The sequence below is a fragment of the Amia ocellicauda genome, chromosome 5, assembly GCF_036373705.1.
Source record: "Amia ocellicauda isolate fAmiCal2 chromosome 5, fAmiCal2.hap1, whole genome shotgun sequence".
NCBI classification, from domain to species: Eukaryota; Metazoa; Chordata; class Actinopteri; order Amiiformes; family Amiidae; genus Amia; species Amia ocellicauda.
Genome location: NC_089854.1, coordinates 10,936,545 through 10,953,294, shown reverse-complemented (window position 1 = coordinate 10,953,294; position 16,750 = coordinate 10,936,545). Strand labels below are relative to the sequence as shown.

The 16,750-nt window shown below is 39.4% G+C and overlaps 1 protein-coding gene across 1 annotated transcript; it reads left to right on the top strand.

Moving 5' to 3' along the window:
- The first annotated feature begins 1,061 nt into the window (after positions 1–1,061).
- Positions 1,062–15,361, top strand: slc5a8l (solute carrier family 5 member 8, like). Its single transcript, XM_066703694.1, has 16 exons — positions 1,062–1,309; positions 1,873–2,748; positions 3,144–3,209; positions 3,643–3,694; positions 4,292–4,359; positions 5,246–5,400; positions 5,906–6,046; positions 6,322–6,451; positions 6,863–6,951; positions 9,298–9,410; positions 9,799–9,866; positions 10,263–10,349; positions 11,540–11,745; positions 12,625–12,734; positions 12,816–12,904; positions 14,520–15,361. Exons 2-16 carry the CDS (start codon positions 2,395–2,397, stop codon positions 14,640–14,642), a joined length of 1,851 nt encoding a protein of 616 aa, XP_066559791.1. The 5' UTR covers positions 1,062–1,309; positions 1,873–2,394; the 3' UTR covers positions 14,643–15,361.
- Positions 15,362–16,750: the final 1,389 nt, after the last annotated feature.

The window sequence follows — 16,750 nt, the reverse complement described above, 5'->3', positions numbered from 1 at the left end:
AAACACCAATAAGCAAAACAGCCAATCAATGTATAGCACCATTAACATCTTCCAGATAAGATACCATCTCCTGGCACACAAAAGTCTGTAAAAATAGATAACCTCTGTACTGTTCTTTACTGCAATTCATACTAGTATTATTTGAGTTTATGACTTGTTATAAAACAAGAACTTCTGTCTCTTTAGAAGGTTTGTCTAACGTTTTCATGATGTCCGTCAGACTAAATGTGGATGTTGTAGTGACTGAGACAATAATTTCAAAGGGATTTTTGTGTATGTGTGTACTTCAGGACACGTTTGTTATAATGCAAAATATAGAATGACCTCTGTAGGCAGAGATAAGATAGTTAGCAGTTGGGAGAAACATGGCAGGGTGTAAATTGTGGCCTGGAGCGGTAGGGGTGCACCAGGAGAGAGAGAGAGAGACAGAGACCTCACAGAGCTGTGAAGGGAGACTAAACTAGGGGGTTACGCCTTCCCCTCTGGCCCTCATGTTTTAGTAACACCAGCACACTTTAAGAACAGTTGTTCTCAACTTGGTTTCTGGAGGTCCTGTGTGTCTGTTGGTTTTTGTTCTGACTGAGCCTTTAATTGGACTAATTGTGTGTTATTTATTCTTCGTCAGTTGTTCTGTTCATAAACAGGTGGAGAAATGCAGCCAACACAGCTAGGGGTCTCCCAGGACTCGAGTGCTCATTCTGTCCTCGATTTCTTCTTAAAATGGACACAAGAACACTTTAAGGAAGTGGAAATGCAACTAAAGAGATCAGAATGAGTAATTCATCTGAGATGAGATCTCTGCCAAAGTCACAAAGAGATGAAAAAACGCTGACTAAATACTGACTGTGTGTGTATGTCTGTAGGTTTGTTACAATATGTTTTTATTGGAGGTTAATGATTTCTGAAACGATCCTCAATCAGAGCCTTTACCAAGCTGTAACTATGAATGAATTCAAAAGCGATTCCTCATTTTCCTAGTCTTTTGGACCCGGACTATTCACAGCTTGCCTCACTCCTATAATAAATACATTAATTTGCGTTGATAAGTGGATTCTGATGTCAGAAGACCATGGAGGTGTTTCTTCTTTGTCAAACATTGTGGAACGATCAAAAGGAGGAGACTGGCACAGGGCAGTATGAGAACAACACCCAAATGGGTGGGTGGATTATTGACTAGAAATTTTTTATATTCTACCAAAACCAACATGCTGTCCACCTCAGTTATTCACTTTTGACTGGGTTGGTATACCCACCACGGATTCTATGCCTTGCTTTGATTTCTCAGGAAGAGTTCAATGACTGGACACAGGTAATTGGTTTCTGTTCACATTGCCAATATGGAAACTCAGCTGTAACAGATTCAATGTGAAAACATGGAGAATCCATCGAATTCCTATAATCATTTTATTTATATCTTTTACTGGTAACATTTTTTGGATTGCTGTAGTGAAGGTACCTTAATGCTGTAATATTGTGTATGTATATATTTTTCATTGCTAAAAGGTTTGGGACTAAGTCTTTTTCACTAACATAGATTTGGACTAAGGGACAGATTAACTCAAAACTTTGACCCACCCACTAATATAAAACTACAGAACTATACTCAGTTGTGTCTTCATTTTCAGTAAGATGCCACTTTCATCTAATAATAAATGTAACCACTATGATGTACAGGTTTGTAGTTTGCTATTAGCGGGTGGGTCAAAGTTTTGATTTAATCCGGCCCTAAATCCATGGGGTGTCAAGTGTCAGTTATCTGAAATAAACCTATAATGTGTTGAATTATTATTATTTAATTGTAACTGATAACAACTTGTATAATTTCTTTCTCGTTTAATGCTTCTTATACTGTTTTAATGTTTTTAATTTCAGAAAAGTAGATTGTGGTGGAAGATTTCTGACTGTGAGAAAATACACTAATTGTGGACAAGCATGGGCTGGGTTATTTTCACAGTTATTTCGCCAGTAAGAAGATAAATTAATAAGTTACATAAAAACCTTCTGCGATAACAAGTCATTAGCAGTGGTTGGATATTCCTTTTTTTAAATTAGAATTAAGGATAATCAAATAATCCTTGGCACCCAGACTGAAAAGTTCAGACTGACTCCACATTATTCACCAGTCTGACTTCAAACATCAGAGTGAAAAATTGACCACTTGAGTGACAGTTAGTGAAAATGATGATGGCAGTTGAACTATAACCAAAACAAACAAAAACGAGAAGAAAACACACACACACACACACACACACACACACAGACACACACACGACAGACTTTGCTTAAGTGATTGGCCTCCCTGGGGAATAAGTTATCAAAGTGCACAGTAGCACCTGAGGCCTGGGGGAGTCTGTGAGCTTGACGTGTGAGTTTTGACTGGCGGATTCCTTAAGCATGGTCGGGTTGGGAGGACCTGTAGCAACCTTCTCTGTGTGGGACTATGTGGTTTTCGTGGTTACGCTGCTGGCGGCCGTGGGCATCGGTCTGTACCAGGCCCTGGCAGGGCGCAGCCAGACCAGCAGCTCTGAGTTTTTGCTGGGTGGGCGGCAGATGACTGCAGTGCCAGTTGCCATGTCCCTCACCGCCAGCTTCATGTCTGGCATCACTGTCATTGGCACCCCAGCTGAGGCCTACCGATTCGGGGCTCCTTTCTGGCTTTTTGCCTTCTCCTACACCATCATGTCTACAATCACTGCGGAAATCTTCGTGCCAATCTTCTACCGTCTAGGTATCACCAGCACCTACGAGGTAAGCAGACTGACGCGACCGTCCTCTTTGTGGTGGACAGTGAGCTGGGGCATCTGCGTAGAGAATGGTCTGGCATTGAGAGACTAAGAGAAAGCAGTAGATCTTTAGTGTTTGAATTAGTGGCTCCTAGGAATTCCCTGGCTGCCAACAATGTGACCTGCAGGAAATGTAAACAGGAGCTTTTAAGTGTATTACAGTAACAGCCTTTAAAGGGCATCCATAGAGATAGCTATACAAGTATTCTTGCTCTCACAGGCTGTAAATGTAGGGAAGAGAAGATCCATAAATCATAACTATCTGGTTACAAATCAGTTTTGGATTAATTAGAAGTACGTTGTAACTATTACTTTCTCTCTTTTTTTTTAACTAAAGAGCTTTTTACTTTGTTTTGTCAGTATTTAGAGATGCGCTTTGACAGGCTGACTCGTTTAATTGGAACAAGTATGTACATGTTCCAGACTGTGAGTATCCAACAAAGAAATTACTGACCTCTGTAGTTATGAAATGTAACTTCTCCAAGAAGCATAACAAAACAACATATATGTATATAATATAATGCATCTTTTAAGAAATCAGGAGTAGCGTTCCCTTTAACAATCCATTACTACACCAGTGAAAAAGTATGCCTTTATTTAAACTATGTTTAATTACTAATTCATGTATTTATCAACAATGACTTAAGGATTCAATAGATTTCTATTTTTATTCATTCTGCCTAAGTATTTGTGAGATATTTAGAATATAAAAAAAAAAATGTGGTTCTACATAGTGTAAAACATTCTCCATATTTCTCATAAATAACCTCCACAGCAGTGATTTCACTGAGTCGTCTTTTTGAGGGGTTGTGCATTACAGTATGGCATGTAATCCTGTTGTTGTATATTCTTCTTACAGGCATTGTACACTGGGATGGCGATTTATGCCCCTGCTCTTGCTTTGAATCAGAGTGAGTCTAAAGTGACAGAACAATTAAATTAATCTCCATTACAGAATATGACAACTTTAAGGAGTCCTAACTACTTTTGGAGAAAACAGGAATGATGTGTAAATCCTGGCAATATATTCCTCTCCCTATCGACCAAATAAATTGTTGGAAGGTGTTCACCAGTAACTGCATTCTCCGAATCTAGTATGTTGTTTAAAGTCCAGAAAAGAAAGACTTAAACTCACTTATCAAATGTCACTGAAGTGCATCAGAATGAAACACATAATCCTGTTTCTCAGTAATAAAACATTGTTTTTTGTTGTCTTTTTGCTTTTTGGCTATAGCTATTAGTTTGAAACATAAACATGTTTCTTATGTAAAAGGGGAAGCTTCATTAAGGGTGGTTTCATACAGACAAACATCAACGGGTTTGAATAAATCACAAGTTTTCATAATGTCCCCTTAGTGAAGAGGGGAAATGATCCAGGTTGACTTAGTGAGATGCATCTGCAATTAACTCAAAACACTTTAATAAAGACCGCTGTTTGGAAAAGCAGTATCATATTTGTAAGATTATGCAGATCAAGGCTTCAATTTGAAACCTACTCTGTCTTTCAGTCACTGGGCTAAATCTCTGGGGGGTGCTTGTGGCCACAGGAACAGTGTGCATCATCTACTGTACTTTGGTGAGTTTGCCACAGTTGGAATTTTACATCAGGACTTTAATATGTACTGAAACAAACAAAAAATGCCCCAATAGAAAGAAAGAAAGAAAGAAAGAAAAATGAACCAAACATTCATGCTATCACTAATCTCTGTATTTCACCTTATGGAAGCACACAGCTGCTGAGACCAATGAAACTCAAGTTGCACAAGAGCAGCTCCTGGGACCTCCTCAGTGCTATCACGAAGAGCTCCATCAATCCTCCCTGCATTGTTCTAGCATTAGCTATTTGTGCTGTAAACCTAGAAAGAAGCGCAAGGTTCATGTTTCATAGCAGGATGTGTGCCTGCGTTGGGCATAGGAGTCGAAACTTGCAGGGTTGCTGCTGGTGATTATAGACTGGAAGGAGTTGCTGCAAGAGTTGGAGCAGTCTTATTTTTACAAGCATAGCAGCAACAATTGAATGTGTCGTACAACTTGCCAAACAAGTGGCTGAATGTTCCTGGTTACTTAGCGTGAGATGTTCCAATATGTAAAGTAATCACTCGAACAGAAAGTTCCCCTGGCATGTTTACGAATTAACTTCAGCACACATAGGATTTGCACACAGCATATAGAGAACTAGTCAGGCAACAAGAACAAGGAAGAAAGGCCAGGACACCAATCTGAAAATTCCCTTTGATCTACACCTGGCAAACCTACAGCTGTGACTTTATCTCGCCTCGCCTTAGTAAAGGAAACCACAACTAAAGTAATTTCTACCTCTCCTATCATAAATATATGCACAGATGTGTTGATCTTATCCACAGTTCTAGACTAGATACTGTATTTCAGTGTTCTCTCTGAACAAAATAATCATTTTGACCAGTAAATCCGGTTTGTCTTATCTTTTGGTTTGGTTATCCTAGGGTGGTCTGAAAGCTGTGATCTGGACTGACGTATTTCAGATGGTTATCATGCTGGCGGGATTTGTGGCTGTCATTGCCCGAGGTGCTGTCATACAGGGAGGACTGCAGAGGATCTGGAATGACTCGTATTATGGCGGTCGCCTAAATGTGTGGGAGTGAGTGACTTCAAAAGCCCTAAACAAACTGAGAAAAAAAGGATCTTCTTCATTTTAGGTCCAGCTGTTTTTCTTGTGTGTTTTTTTGTGTGCAAATTAGAAATACCACTTTTGACAGACCAGCTATTTTAATCTGTGTTCATCACTGATGAAGATAACTTGTATATAAAAATGGAAGGTGTGTAACTAGGAACCAAAGAAATGATACCAAAATTAATTATAGCACATTTAATTGCCAGTTGGCCAAGCAAAATGTTTTTTTCTTCATCATATGCATGAATCTGAAAAAGTGTCACACAGGAGAAGACCTTAAAAGAAAGTAACAGATTCTGAATGTAACTCTGGCTGGTTTTCACAGACCCAGATTAGCACCAGTCTTGGACTACCCAATGTAATTTTATTTTATTTTATAGTGCTAATCAAGGTCTGTGAAACCAGCTTATAAAGTTAAATGGTTATTTATGCTTTAGAGTCATTCGTCATTTTGATTTCCTCTGCTATACAGCTTTGACCCTGACCCTCTGAAGCGACACACTTTCTGGACCATTGTGATTGGTGGGAGCCTAATGTGGGTCTCCATGTATGCCATCAACCAATCACAGGTGCAGAGATACATTTCCTGCCGAACTATGACACAAGCCAAACTGTGAGTACAAATTCACGTTAAAAGATCAATCCACATAATTTGGCTGAGTTAAATGCTGAAATAAACTAAATGTAGTTCAAGTATAGTGATTAAGCTTTTCCGCTTCTCTCTTCCATTGTGTTGTTGATCTAGCCTATACTGTGCCAGTCCTAAACCTGAGGACTCTAGAAAAGCGGTTTAAACATGTAGCCCATGGGAATATGTTTTTTACTCTAACCCTTTATATAACCCTTTAAGTTAGTACAATGTATTATCCAAGGTTCTCTCTCTTTCAGATCTCTGTATGTGAACATGGTTGGTCTGTGGGTCACAGTGTCCCTGGCAATGTTGTCTGGACTCACCATGTATTCCATCTACATTAAATGTGACCCGCTGACCAATGGTGACGTGGGAGCTCCCGATCAGGTAGCCCTTGTTAAATACTGAGGCCATTCCCCAATCCATGACCTTTTTTTGTCTTATTTTCCCTCCCTTTTTCACCTAAATTTCTAATTCCACACGGTAACAACTTCATGCTTCTTCAGGGGGGTGGGACAAAAAGTTGATTGTGAAGGAATAAAAATCTAATAAATACATGGCAATTTCAAGTTTTGATTTCAAGTACAAGAAAACAAAATTAAATCAGTAGGTCATCCTCTCTTTCAAAGCATGCTTGATGCCAAAATACTGCATTGACTTACCATGGATTAGCTGAAGACCCTTAACACCTGGGGGAAATTAAGGAAGTTTTTCTCTAGCCTTTAAGTACAATATTGTTGGCCAGCTGATGTATTTCAGTGAATATTTAAGCATCTGGACTCTGTATTCCTGTGCCAGCTGCTTCCCTACCTGGTAATGGACATCTTGGCAGACTTCCCAGGAGTACCGGGGCTCTTTGTAGCAGCAGCTTACAGTGGCACCCTGAGGTGAGTCATCACTTGATCTCTGTTTCCATCAAAAGTGTCCTCCTGGTGCAGAAGCATAGAGAAGTCATACAGAATATAGAAGCAGTATCCAGTACACACCCTTGAATTTGACAGGATTTTGATGATTTGTTTTGTTCTAGCCAAGCACTTAATGATATACTTCAGCTAAATACCTCCAAGTACAATTGCCAGATTCCAGAAAATATGGTCTGACATGTTACCAGTGTTGGGGTCCATTCTGATTTTTCCATTCCAATTCCATTTTTCATTCCTTTTTCAATTGAATTCCATTCTAGTAGAGCCTATGATGTCAATGGCAAAAGGAATTGGAATTTGGAATGTGTCTGAAAACGGGAATTGGAATTGATCCCCAACACTGCCTGTTCCCATGTGTTGCTTTATCTGTTTATGTCATGTCATTTGTGTTTTCAGTATTCACATCCTGACAAGTTAATTTTTTCCCTCGTATAACAAATATTTCATTTCTAAATATTAAGTAATTATTCATACACTTGCATGTGTACAGAAAAAGTAAAAACTTTCTGTGAGCTAAAGTACATTACAACATGCAGTGCATAACATTACAGCTTCTATCATCAGAGGGTTTTTAAAATGATAGATCTGCTGCAGGAGTCTGTTTTATAGGTCACCATTAAATAATCACTGGAGTGCTGTCTGGGTATGGCTGGCTTGATTAAATGCATGCCTGTGAACTCTGCAGTGTTATCAGTCTTCCCCATGATACTGTAGCTTTTTATCCTTTGAAAGAAGAAGGCCACTTGGCAGTGTACAGATGCATTCCTTTCTGCTTCCATCTCCTATTAAGCACTAGTCAAGTTGATAAATAGATGTTGGCTGAAAGGAAGGGTACAAAAGAAAAAAAAAGGTTATTCCAAATGTAAATATACAAAGCAACATATTAGGATGTCTGATGCTCTTAAAGCATTCTTCTTTCCCCTTTCACTTAATTAACACTTTTTACAGTTTAAATAGGCCTACAGGATGCAGTCCTATTGAAAGGGACAAAAGGGACAAAAGCATGTTCGAATACAGGCTGCATCCAAAACCACATACTAGCGTCCTAAATAGTATGTCAAAACAGTACGGCACCATTAGTAGTATGTCCAAATACAGAATTCGAATATAAAAGTATACAAAAAGTATACGGATGGATACTTCTTCCATTTTGAAAATGAGCTATGGGAGTACTGGACACTTTTCGATCCCATTAAGCCATATGGAAAAAAGGAGGCGTGTCTAATGTGGTCATTTAATGTCTGAGAAACTCCGTTTTCAATTGTAACAAAAACTGTACAGATCAGATAGGCTAGCTATAGAAAGAACACGCGTGACGTCACAAATACCTGTCGCCGCCATGTTGGAGGACAAGCAAAGCGATTCACATAAAGATGGTGGCGGCCCTCAAGTAGGTCATGTAAGGGGTTCGCTCTATGTTAAGAATGATTTATACAAGTGTAAATAAATAGTCAACAGAAATGTTTAATTCCTAAAGTCTTTTGTTTACAGGAAGTCATCATTACTAATTGATTACATAATTAGTGAATCTAAATGCGTGCGTTCTGTTAATCTACAATCTAAAAATACTTACTTCCACAAACACACATACTTCTTTAAAATGGTAGCATAAAAGTCTTTGCTAAGATTAATCTTACATAGTCAATCACACAACGCATTCTGGGAATTTTAAGACACCATGGCATACACTTCTCTAAAACAGCAATGATCCCAGCTCACAGTATCAGAAAATCTGTGCTTGATATTGAAATATAATTTAGAAATAATATGCATCAACACGATGTTTGTGCGGTCTGTAAAAGACATGCAGAAACGATCAAAGAATATGCTAAAACCAAAATGTCACAGGAAACGTCCACATACTGGAACAGGACCGCCCTCAAAACCTAAACGGACCACAGGATTGGTTATTGAAGTCTGTGGGGAGGAGCTTCGCTGTTTTGGGGGATTGCCAGTGGGCGGGACAGAGGAGGGTGTGAGCCAATGGGAGTGCCCACCTGCCAGCATCAGTGAGTGTGGCTGTAGACTCAGCAGTTTCCATAGAAAGACAGACTTAAATGCTCAGTTAGACTGCTGGCGTTGGTGAGGAGGCTAACTTTTCAGGCTCAGTCTTATTCAATTTTTATGCAACTGACTAACTTGCATTAGGCTAGTAAAACTGTTAAATTAAGACTATTCTATTCTAGACTAGTCTAATACAGTTTTATGCAAGTGGCCCCTGGCTGTAACCTCACACAACGTTGTCAGGATGAAATGGGTTATGTGAGGTTCATCTTGGACACTGACAGCTCATGCCTTCTGCTCTCTCAGCACAGCGTCGTCCAGTATCAACGCTCTGGTGGCCGTCACTGTGGAAGACTTCATCAAGCCACTGTGCCCCAACATGTCTGAGAAACACCTGACCTGGCTGTCCATGGCTCTGAGTGAGTTTCCCCCATGCCACTGCCTGTGCTTCAGACTGACTGTAGTGAAATCAGATCAACAATGGGAAGTGGTAAATCACCAGATTCCACCCAGACATCTCTGGACTAGAGCAGTGGAGCCACTCAGCAGCCCCCCAAAAAACTTTTTTAAGCCCTCTCATAGCTCTCTGTCAACAGTATCAGTCAGCAGCCTGTAGTCCAGTAGATTATAGTTATACTGTATCACTAACAATGCAGTACTCTTGAGTACGGCTTGTGGTTAAACCAAATACTGTCTATCTTACCCTTCCAGGTTCTTTCTATTTACATGTTAATTCTTGCAAAATCTTAAAGTTTAATGCACTTTCATCTAATTGCATTGCTATGTATAACTGGAGCTGAATTGCAGGTGTCTTCTTTGGGTTGCTCTGTATTGCGATGGCAGCCGTGTCTTCCTTAATGGGCAGCATTCTCCAGGTAGGCCTCTTAGTCTCTTCAGGTATCTTTTGTCTATAGCTGTACATCAGAAGATAAAGGACACACTGACTTCTAATTCAGTGACATGTGAATAAACTCTCACTTACCTCTGACCTTACCACTAACTCTCAATAACAGACATCATTGCTGAGTATAGAAATCCCATGTATGTGTTATGCAGGGAGGTAAATACGTCTGTTTTTTAAAATCCAATCCAAAAAGACGTTTGTGTCAGGTTTTACTGCATCACCCATATTAATTGAACATTTCGGTAATATATGTATGTGTGTGTGCTGAGGGCTCCTCTTCAGCACATTTTAAATGTACAAGTTTGTTAACATTGCCATCTGCTGGGAAGGATACATCACGGCTGGTTAAGCTCTGTCTTTTTTTTAGGCAGCCCTTTCGATTTTTGGAATGATCAGCGGACCCCTGCTGGGCCTGTTCCTATTGGGAATCTTCTTCCCCTGTGGAAATACTATTGTAAGAGTATCTTCCTTTTCTTCTTCTTCATAATAGTCTTAGTATATTACAAGCTAAAATCACTGTAACCCATCATAAACTTTTATTTGTTGAGATTTTATTTTAAATTTTAAAATGGCACAATTTTTATTTGTCAAAATAGACTGATATGTTAAAGAAAATGTAAGCTACAATGTCAAACAACCAACATGTTTGAGTTTCTTTTTGCTTTCTTTGTTCGATGCAAAACTCTGCACAATGGTCTTCTACAACACAATAGAGAATAATGCCTATTCATTTCCACTGTGCAGAATGTTATATGCAGTGGCGCCGCCAAGGGGTGTCCAGGGGGGGCCACGGCCACCCTGATACAATCGCTGACCCCCCACTGGCCCCCCCCTCGCGAGTCACATATGCATAATATGCTTCTATCTGATATTTTACATTAGGTACTATTCATTTAAATCAATAATGTATATTTTTCATAATAGTTCATGTGAAAGAAAATAACAAATGCATAGCCAGCCAGCCGCTTTTGACCGTGTGTCACTGCATCACACTCCAACCCCTGTCACGCCTCCCCAGCCACAGTGCACTGCCAAGTGACAGTCTGCCTCATGGACAGCAGCAGCTGAGCTCAGCCTCGTGTCTCTGTGGAACTCAAAATGTTCACTGTACTGGTATTAGTCTATGCATATCAGATAATTAGTAACATTAACTGTAAAATAAGAAACCAAAGTATATCAGTATGCGATTCCTTAACTCTCATATTGACATAGTTTTCAACTAGCCTATATACTACAACAGCATAATAGAATTCCTGAAATTCAGTTATGGCTTTTGATTTTGGTGTGCCACCCCAAGAATTTCAGTGGCCCCTTCTGGCCACCCCTATGAAACATTTCTGGGGGCGACACTGGTTATATGAGCTTGACGAGCAAACACAGTATGACGGAGTTGATGTAACTATGGTATGAATTGTTTGATAAATGGGTTTGTTTCATAAGATGATTGTTATCCTTTTAAACAAGACCCAGACACAAGTTTCAAATGTCTTGTCTCTATATTGTTGAATAATTCATTGGAACAAATGTAAGTCACTTTCAGCTCTAATAAGCTTTTGATTTGTTTATATTTAATCTCTGGAAATTCCTCTGGCAGGGGATGTACAGTACAGAAATAACACGCAGGAGTTTACTTGACCCAAACAGGGTGGACTGGTGGGTCTAGTTGCTGGCCTGGTCTTGACGCTGTGGGCGGGAATTGGAGCTCAGATCTACCCCCCACTGCCTGAAAAGACCCTGCCCCTCTCTCTCAGCACAGCTGGCTGCAACTCAAGTCACACTGAGGCGCTGAACTGGACCACTACTGCCCCCTGGAGCACTGGAGGAACACCCACAACACCTGGATATCTTGGGTAAATTTTCCTAAATGCTTGGGATGTGGTGGATAGATATTCGAGGGTCACCCTAGAACTAGGATACAGGATTCTATTAGTTAAAGATAGACATTTCTCAATAGTTACAATAAAGCAGATTTTTTTTTGTCACTGCCCTGTTTCCATAAAAAAAAATGTATTGCAATATTCGATTTAGAAATGTATTTTTATTTCACAACCAACATTCTAGCAATCCATCAGCTCAGATCACAGTCCAAACATGAGCAACATGATCCTCAGATTGTGGATGAAAATATTTCCGATTTTTCTCTTGGAATTCTGAAAAAACATTTAATTGATACAGTCTAAGAACAGAAGTCTGATCGGATTTACCAGAGCAAAATCTGCATCATGGTAATCTCTACTGCATTTTGAAGGTTGGAAAAAAACAACAACAATCCCTTAATATAATCCTGATCAGAAAGCTGATTAGCAGAATTCTGAAAAAAATAAAAACTGTCCCCAGGACCTGCAAGCTTTTATGTGAAATCTCTGTTAAAAGCCAAGAAGACTCTGGCTACAGATTCGCTTTCACATTCACAACTCCCATCACAAGGGGTCACGTATTCATTAACGATTCGATTACTCATTAAACCCAGAACACGAAGTGTGGGTAAATTGAATTATTTAATTACATTTTAGAATCAAATGCTGCCACCTACACCAGATGAAACCAGATTACCAGGGTTATGGTCTGAAAAGGGAACTCATTGTATTCAATGGAATTAAACTCACCTGTGAAAATGTTCTATTGATGAGATCATTGATTGGAACAGCTTTCCACTTTCAATGGGCCCTGCTGGAATGAATGGCACACTGAGGTTGATAATTAACACTAATGTTAACTTGGTGTTCCAGAGAGAGACCGTTCATCGCTGACACCTGGTACTCCCTGTCTTACCTGTATTTCTGTCCCTTGGGCTCAATAGTCACCCTCATCTGTGGCCTCCTCGTCAGCAGCATCTCAGGTAAAGCAGACGCCCCGTTCTTGTGGTTTTCCTCTCCACTGCCATGAGAGATTCTCACCTTGGTGGTTTACTTCTCTACAGGTGGATGCAAACAAAGGAAGGTCAACCCAGAGCTTTTCATCAGAAAGCGTGACCTCTTCTGTTTGAACTGCGACCAGAATTCAGAACAGGTAAAGAATAAATAAATGATTCAGCCCAGCAAAAAAAAATCAGGCTGAACATCAAGTAATTCCAAAAAGTACAATCACAGAAGGCAATTAAGAATCTAATAAGTGCTTTTACAGTAAAGTAAATTCTCCTTGTGCTTTAATTAATCATTGACTCTGTATTCTGTAACACTGAGAACAGTTCTGATATACACTATACAGAGCAAAATACATGTTTGGAAATGCATATAAAATAATACATGCCTAAATAATCAAATCGATCTACCTTTTAAATCCATTCAAATTGGCAGTATACAATTAAAATAACAATGAACATAAACTCTCAAGCAAATTGTAAACCGAATATTCCATGAAAACCCATATAACTAAACAAAATTGTATTTTATGTATAAGTTTCCATCAAGTATCCAACTGCATTGAGCAAAAGCTTGAAGTCTGAAAGCTAAGTTGAAATGTTTCAGAAAATTTATTTATTCTAACATCACTCCCTTTGAAAGTCATTGCAATTACTACCATTTCTGTGAGAGTTTAAAGAACCTAGTTTTGGCTTTAGTCCATGGATGAGCAACAGTGGAAAACTAGAGGAGACTGATTTTGGCTGAGGTCTACAGAGCCTGGAGTGGGATTCTAGCAAATCAAACAGGAATATCTACAGCAGCCGCACTCGCCTCTGAAATGAATGTGCACAGGCTTACATCAGTTTCCTCTGACAGGAAGTGTGTGTGCAAGATCACAGGTCGATTATTTAAAGGAAGATCACAAACTGCTCATAAATGGGAACGAGCACAACTAGTTCCCACCCCATTGGCGTTGTCTCTGCTCCACTCCTTGAGACTGGAGTATCATTAAGCACCTGGGGGTTTGTTCTTAGAAGCAGGTCGTCATTAGTTTATCTATACTGTGGGGAGTGGCAAGCTGCAGGTTTCTTTAGCCTGAGTAACGTCAATGCTCCATGTTTAGAGTGAAGCAGATGTAGGCAATTATATAAATTGCATTTTTCCACTACTTGATTTAATCTCACGGACGTCATTGGCTTTCCTGTACAGAGGCAGAGGAGAAACGACAACGGGTGTAGCTGTAATTGAAGTGTCTGAAACAGAAAGTCAGAAAGAAGAGACGCCAGTACATTTAAACTGTGGTTGTTTTTCATCAGCTTTTATGCTGCAGTCCAATGTATTGCAGTACCAGTAATTATAAGAAAGTTTTAGATAGGTGACACTAGAATAAAGGCACAAGCTGATTTCAGAGGGACCTTGTTTCTTCAGATATTTGTGTGACTCTCCACAAATAACATTTTATGAATTAGCTACACTGAGATAATGAATTCCACATTTGCCGCACAGTTAATATCTTTTAAAATGCAGAGGTGAAGATCAAGCCATGGTAATTGCTCAAGCTGGCTTTATTTTATTATCACTCTTGCTGATTTAGCAGTATCATCGAACTCCAGCTCTCAAACCAGAACAAAGCTATCAATTGTTGTAACCACCCCTGATTCAAAAACACTGTACCCATTTCTACTCTAAATCAAGAGAGTCAAAGTGCTTCTTCTAGCCGGGGTCTTCCTCAGCTTTGCCCGATCAGGGACCCAGTAAATGCTGTCTTTCCTGTCTTATAGCTCCCAGAAGCTGAGTCTATAGAGAAATGTGATGAAGATATGACCAAAGGTAAAATCAACCCGGCCTTTGACACCACTGACCATGATGTCCAGGTGAACAGGGAGAAGACGACCCGTTTGTAAAAGAACAAGCATGGAAGGCCCAGTTCACAACTCAAATTCCTTAATTGACACTGGAATGATTCACAGTACTTCCCAATTATTGTGGCCAGAAATTATTTAGGCCTTCATTGATCTGTTGATGGAAAAAGGTACAGAGCAACTTCAAACATTCTTAATCGGCATCTTCATGAGATATGACTCAAATCCAGACTTAAGTCCACTGCTTATCCACATACAAACACATTTTGGCTAAGGTACTGTATTATCTGTGGGGGAGACTGTTTAAAGCATGACAATAATAAGACACACAGTCACATACTACCTGAAAACCTGAAATAAAAGTTGAAAAACATGTCAACTTGAGTAGTCAGGTCTGGGAGTGCTGAGTCCTAATGACTTCAGAGGAGATTTAAATATTTATGTCTGAAACAGTAGGTGCCATTGTCTGATAATTGACTGCAACCAAGTTAAGTGTATTTAGCTGGAGAAGGCACTTAATGAAAGCCAGAGTTAATTAGCTTGTTGACCATTCCTGTTGCTGAGGGTATTAATGCTGCCATAAACAGATAAAAACAGGTTCTGTGCATTTGTTTGATGGGATTAGATTTCTAAAGCTTTTTTCATTACTGAATGCACTGTGAAGCTTAAAACTAAGCATATGGAGAACACAGTGACATATCAGCGAACAAAACTGAGCAAACCAGGAAGGTATCTAATAAAGCATATATTTTGTCATCGAAGCACTGAGATTTTGTTTATTTTCATTTGTCTTTGTCTTGTGTGTGTGTGTGTGGATTCATTACATGTTTGAGTAGCATGGTTATTATTCTGAGGTCTTTGTGAGCATCTGTCTCAACCTTTATGTCTCATTTGAGGGTTTTAAGATGGGTTTTTAGATTACATAAATTGTGATGCCTTCAGATGCCTTCTGCTGTCTTTTGTCCTGATTTGCCGTAGCAGAACATGTTCGATGGTATTAATCAGGCTATAAGACAGTTTAAGAGCTCTTTTTCTTGAACAACCGCATTGCACCCCCAGCATTGTGATAGGGAGTGTTATTGTATAGGCAGATATACAGGCACCACCATGGATTTCCATCGGAATCATTGACTGGCAAAAATGTCATGACAATAGATGTAATGTCATGACTTATTTAGGGTGGTTATGGCTGGTATAGTTTTAAAATGTTTTGATTAATGTTTGAATACAAATGTCAACAAGGCCAAACATCAGGTCCAAAGCAGGAAGTATGAACCAAATCACTACACATGTAATCCAGCCTGAATAGACGTCATGACAGTTTCCAGACATGTTGCCCCCCACAATACAGCCTCTACATATCACCTGATCTGTGGTCTGACCCATTACCAGTGCAGGGAGGCCTTTCCCATTACGTGTGATAGTGTGGCACATTTAAAGTAGATGTCTGCTTAACTCAACATCTCACATCCCAGGACTCCTCAGTGTCTCGGAGCATCGCTGCAGTCGTTTGTTTTCTTCCTTTCTGTCAGCCTGTATTTTGCAGTTAATGGATCTTTCCCAGGCACTCTAATAAGGAGGAAATGAGCTGGCTTTAGAAAGAGGAAGGCAATGGATGATCTTATACTGCCAGGTTTTTATGCTGTCAGCACATTTGTCGTTCAACATGCAAATCAATTAATAACTTTTTTGAAATGTGTTTTTCTGGATTTTGTTGTTGTTATTCTGTCTCTCACTGTTAAAATACACCTACCATTAAAATTATAGACTGATCATTTCTTTGTCAGTGGGCAAACGTACAAAATCAGCAGGGGATCAAATACTTTTTTCCCTCATTGTACTAACAAAAATAAAAATAGGCCCCTAACATAAAGGCAAGAGTCCAGTTTTTCACTTGTTGGAAATAATTTCTAATCAAAATTATTTACAATAATATTTGCCACACACACAAAAAAGTAGTACAGTTCAGAATAAAGTACCAATATTTGTAGGTGGGTTTTTATCTTGGGGGAACACCCAAAAAGCTATATTTGTGTGTTAAACATTACATAACACGTCAGAGACTGCATTTTCATTTCATGGAAACATTTGACACAGAATGTGAATAGCCCTAAAATTAGCTGGAGGTAACAAACAACAACAACCTTACA

Coding starts and splice junctions, on each gene's coding strand:
- slc5a8l (XM_066703694.1), top strand. CDS start 2,395: ATGGTCGGGTTGGGAGGACCTGTAGCAACCTTCTCTGTGTGGGACTAT. Junction 5,401..5,905: donor GGTCGCCTAAATGTGTGGGA/GTGAGTGACTTC, acceptor TCTGCTATACAG/CTTTGACCCTGACCCTCTGA. Junction 11,746..12,624: donor ACAACACCTGGATATCTTGG/GTAAATTTTCCT, acceptor TTGGTGTTCCAG/AGAGAGACCGTTCATCGCTG.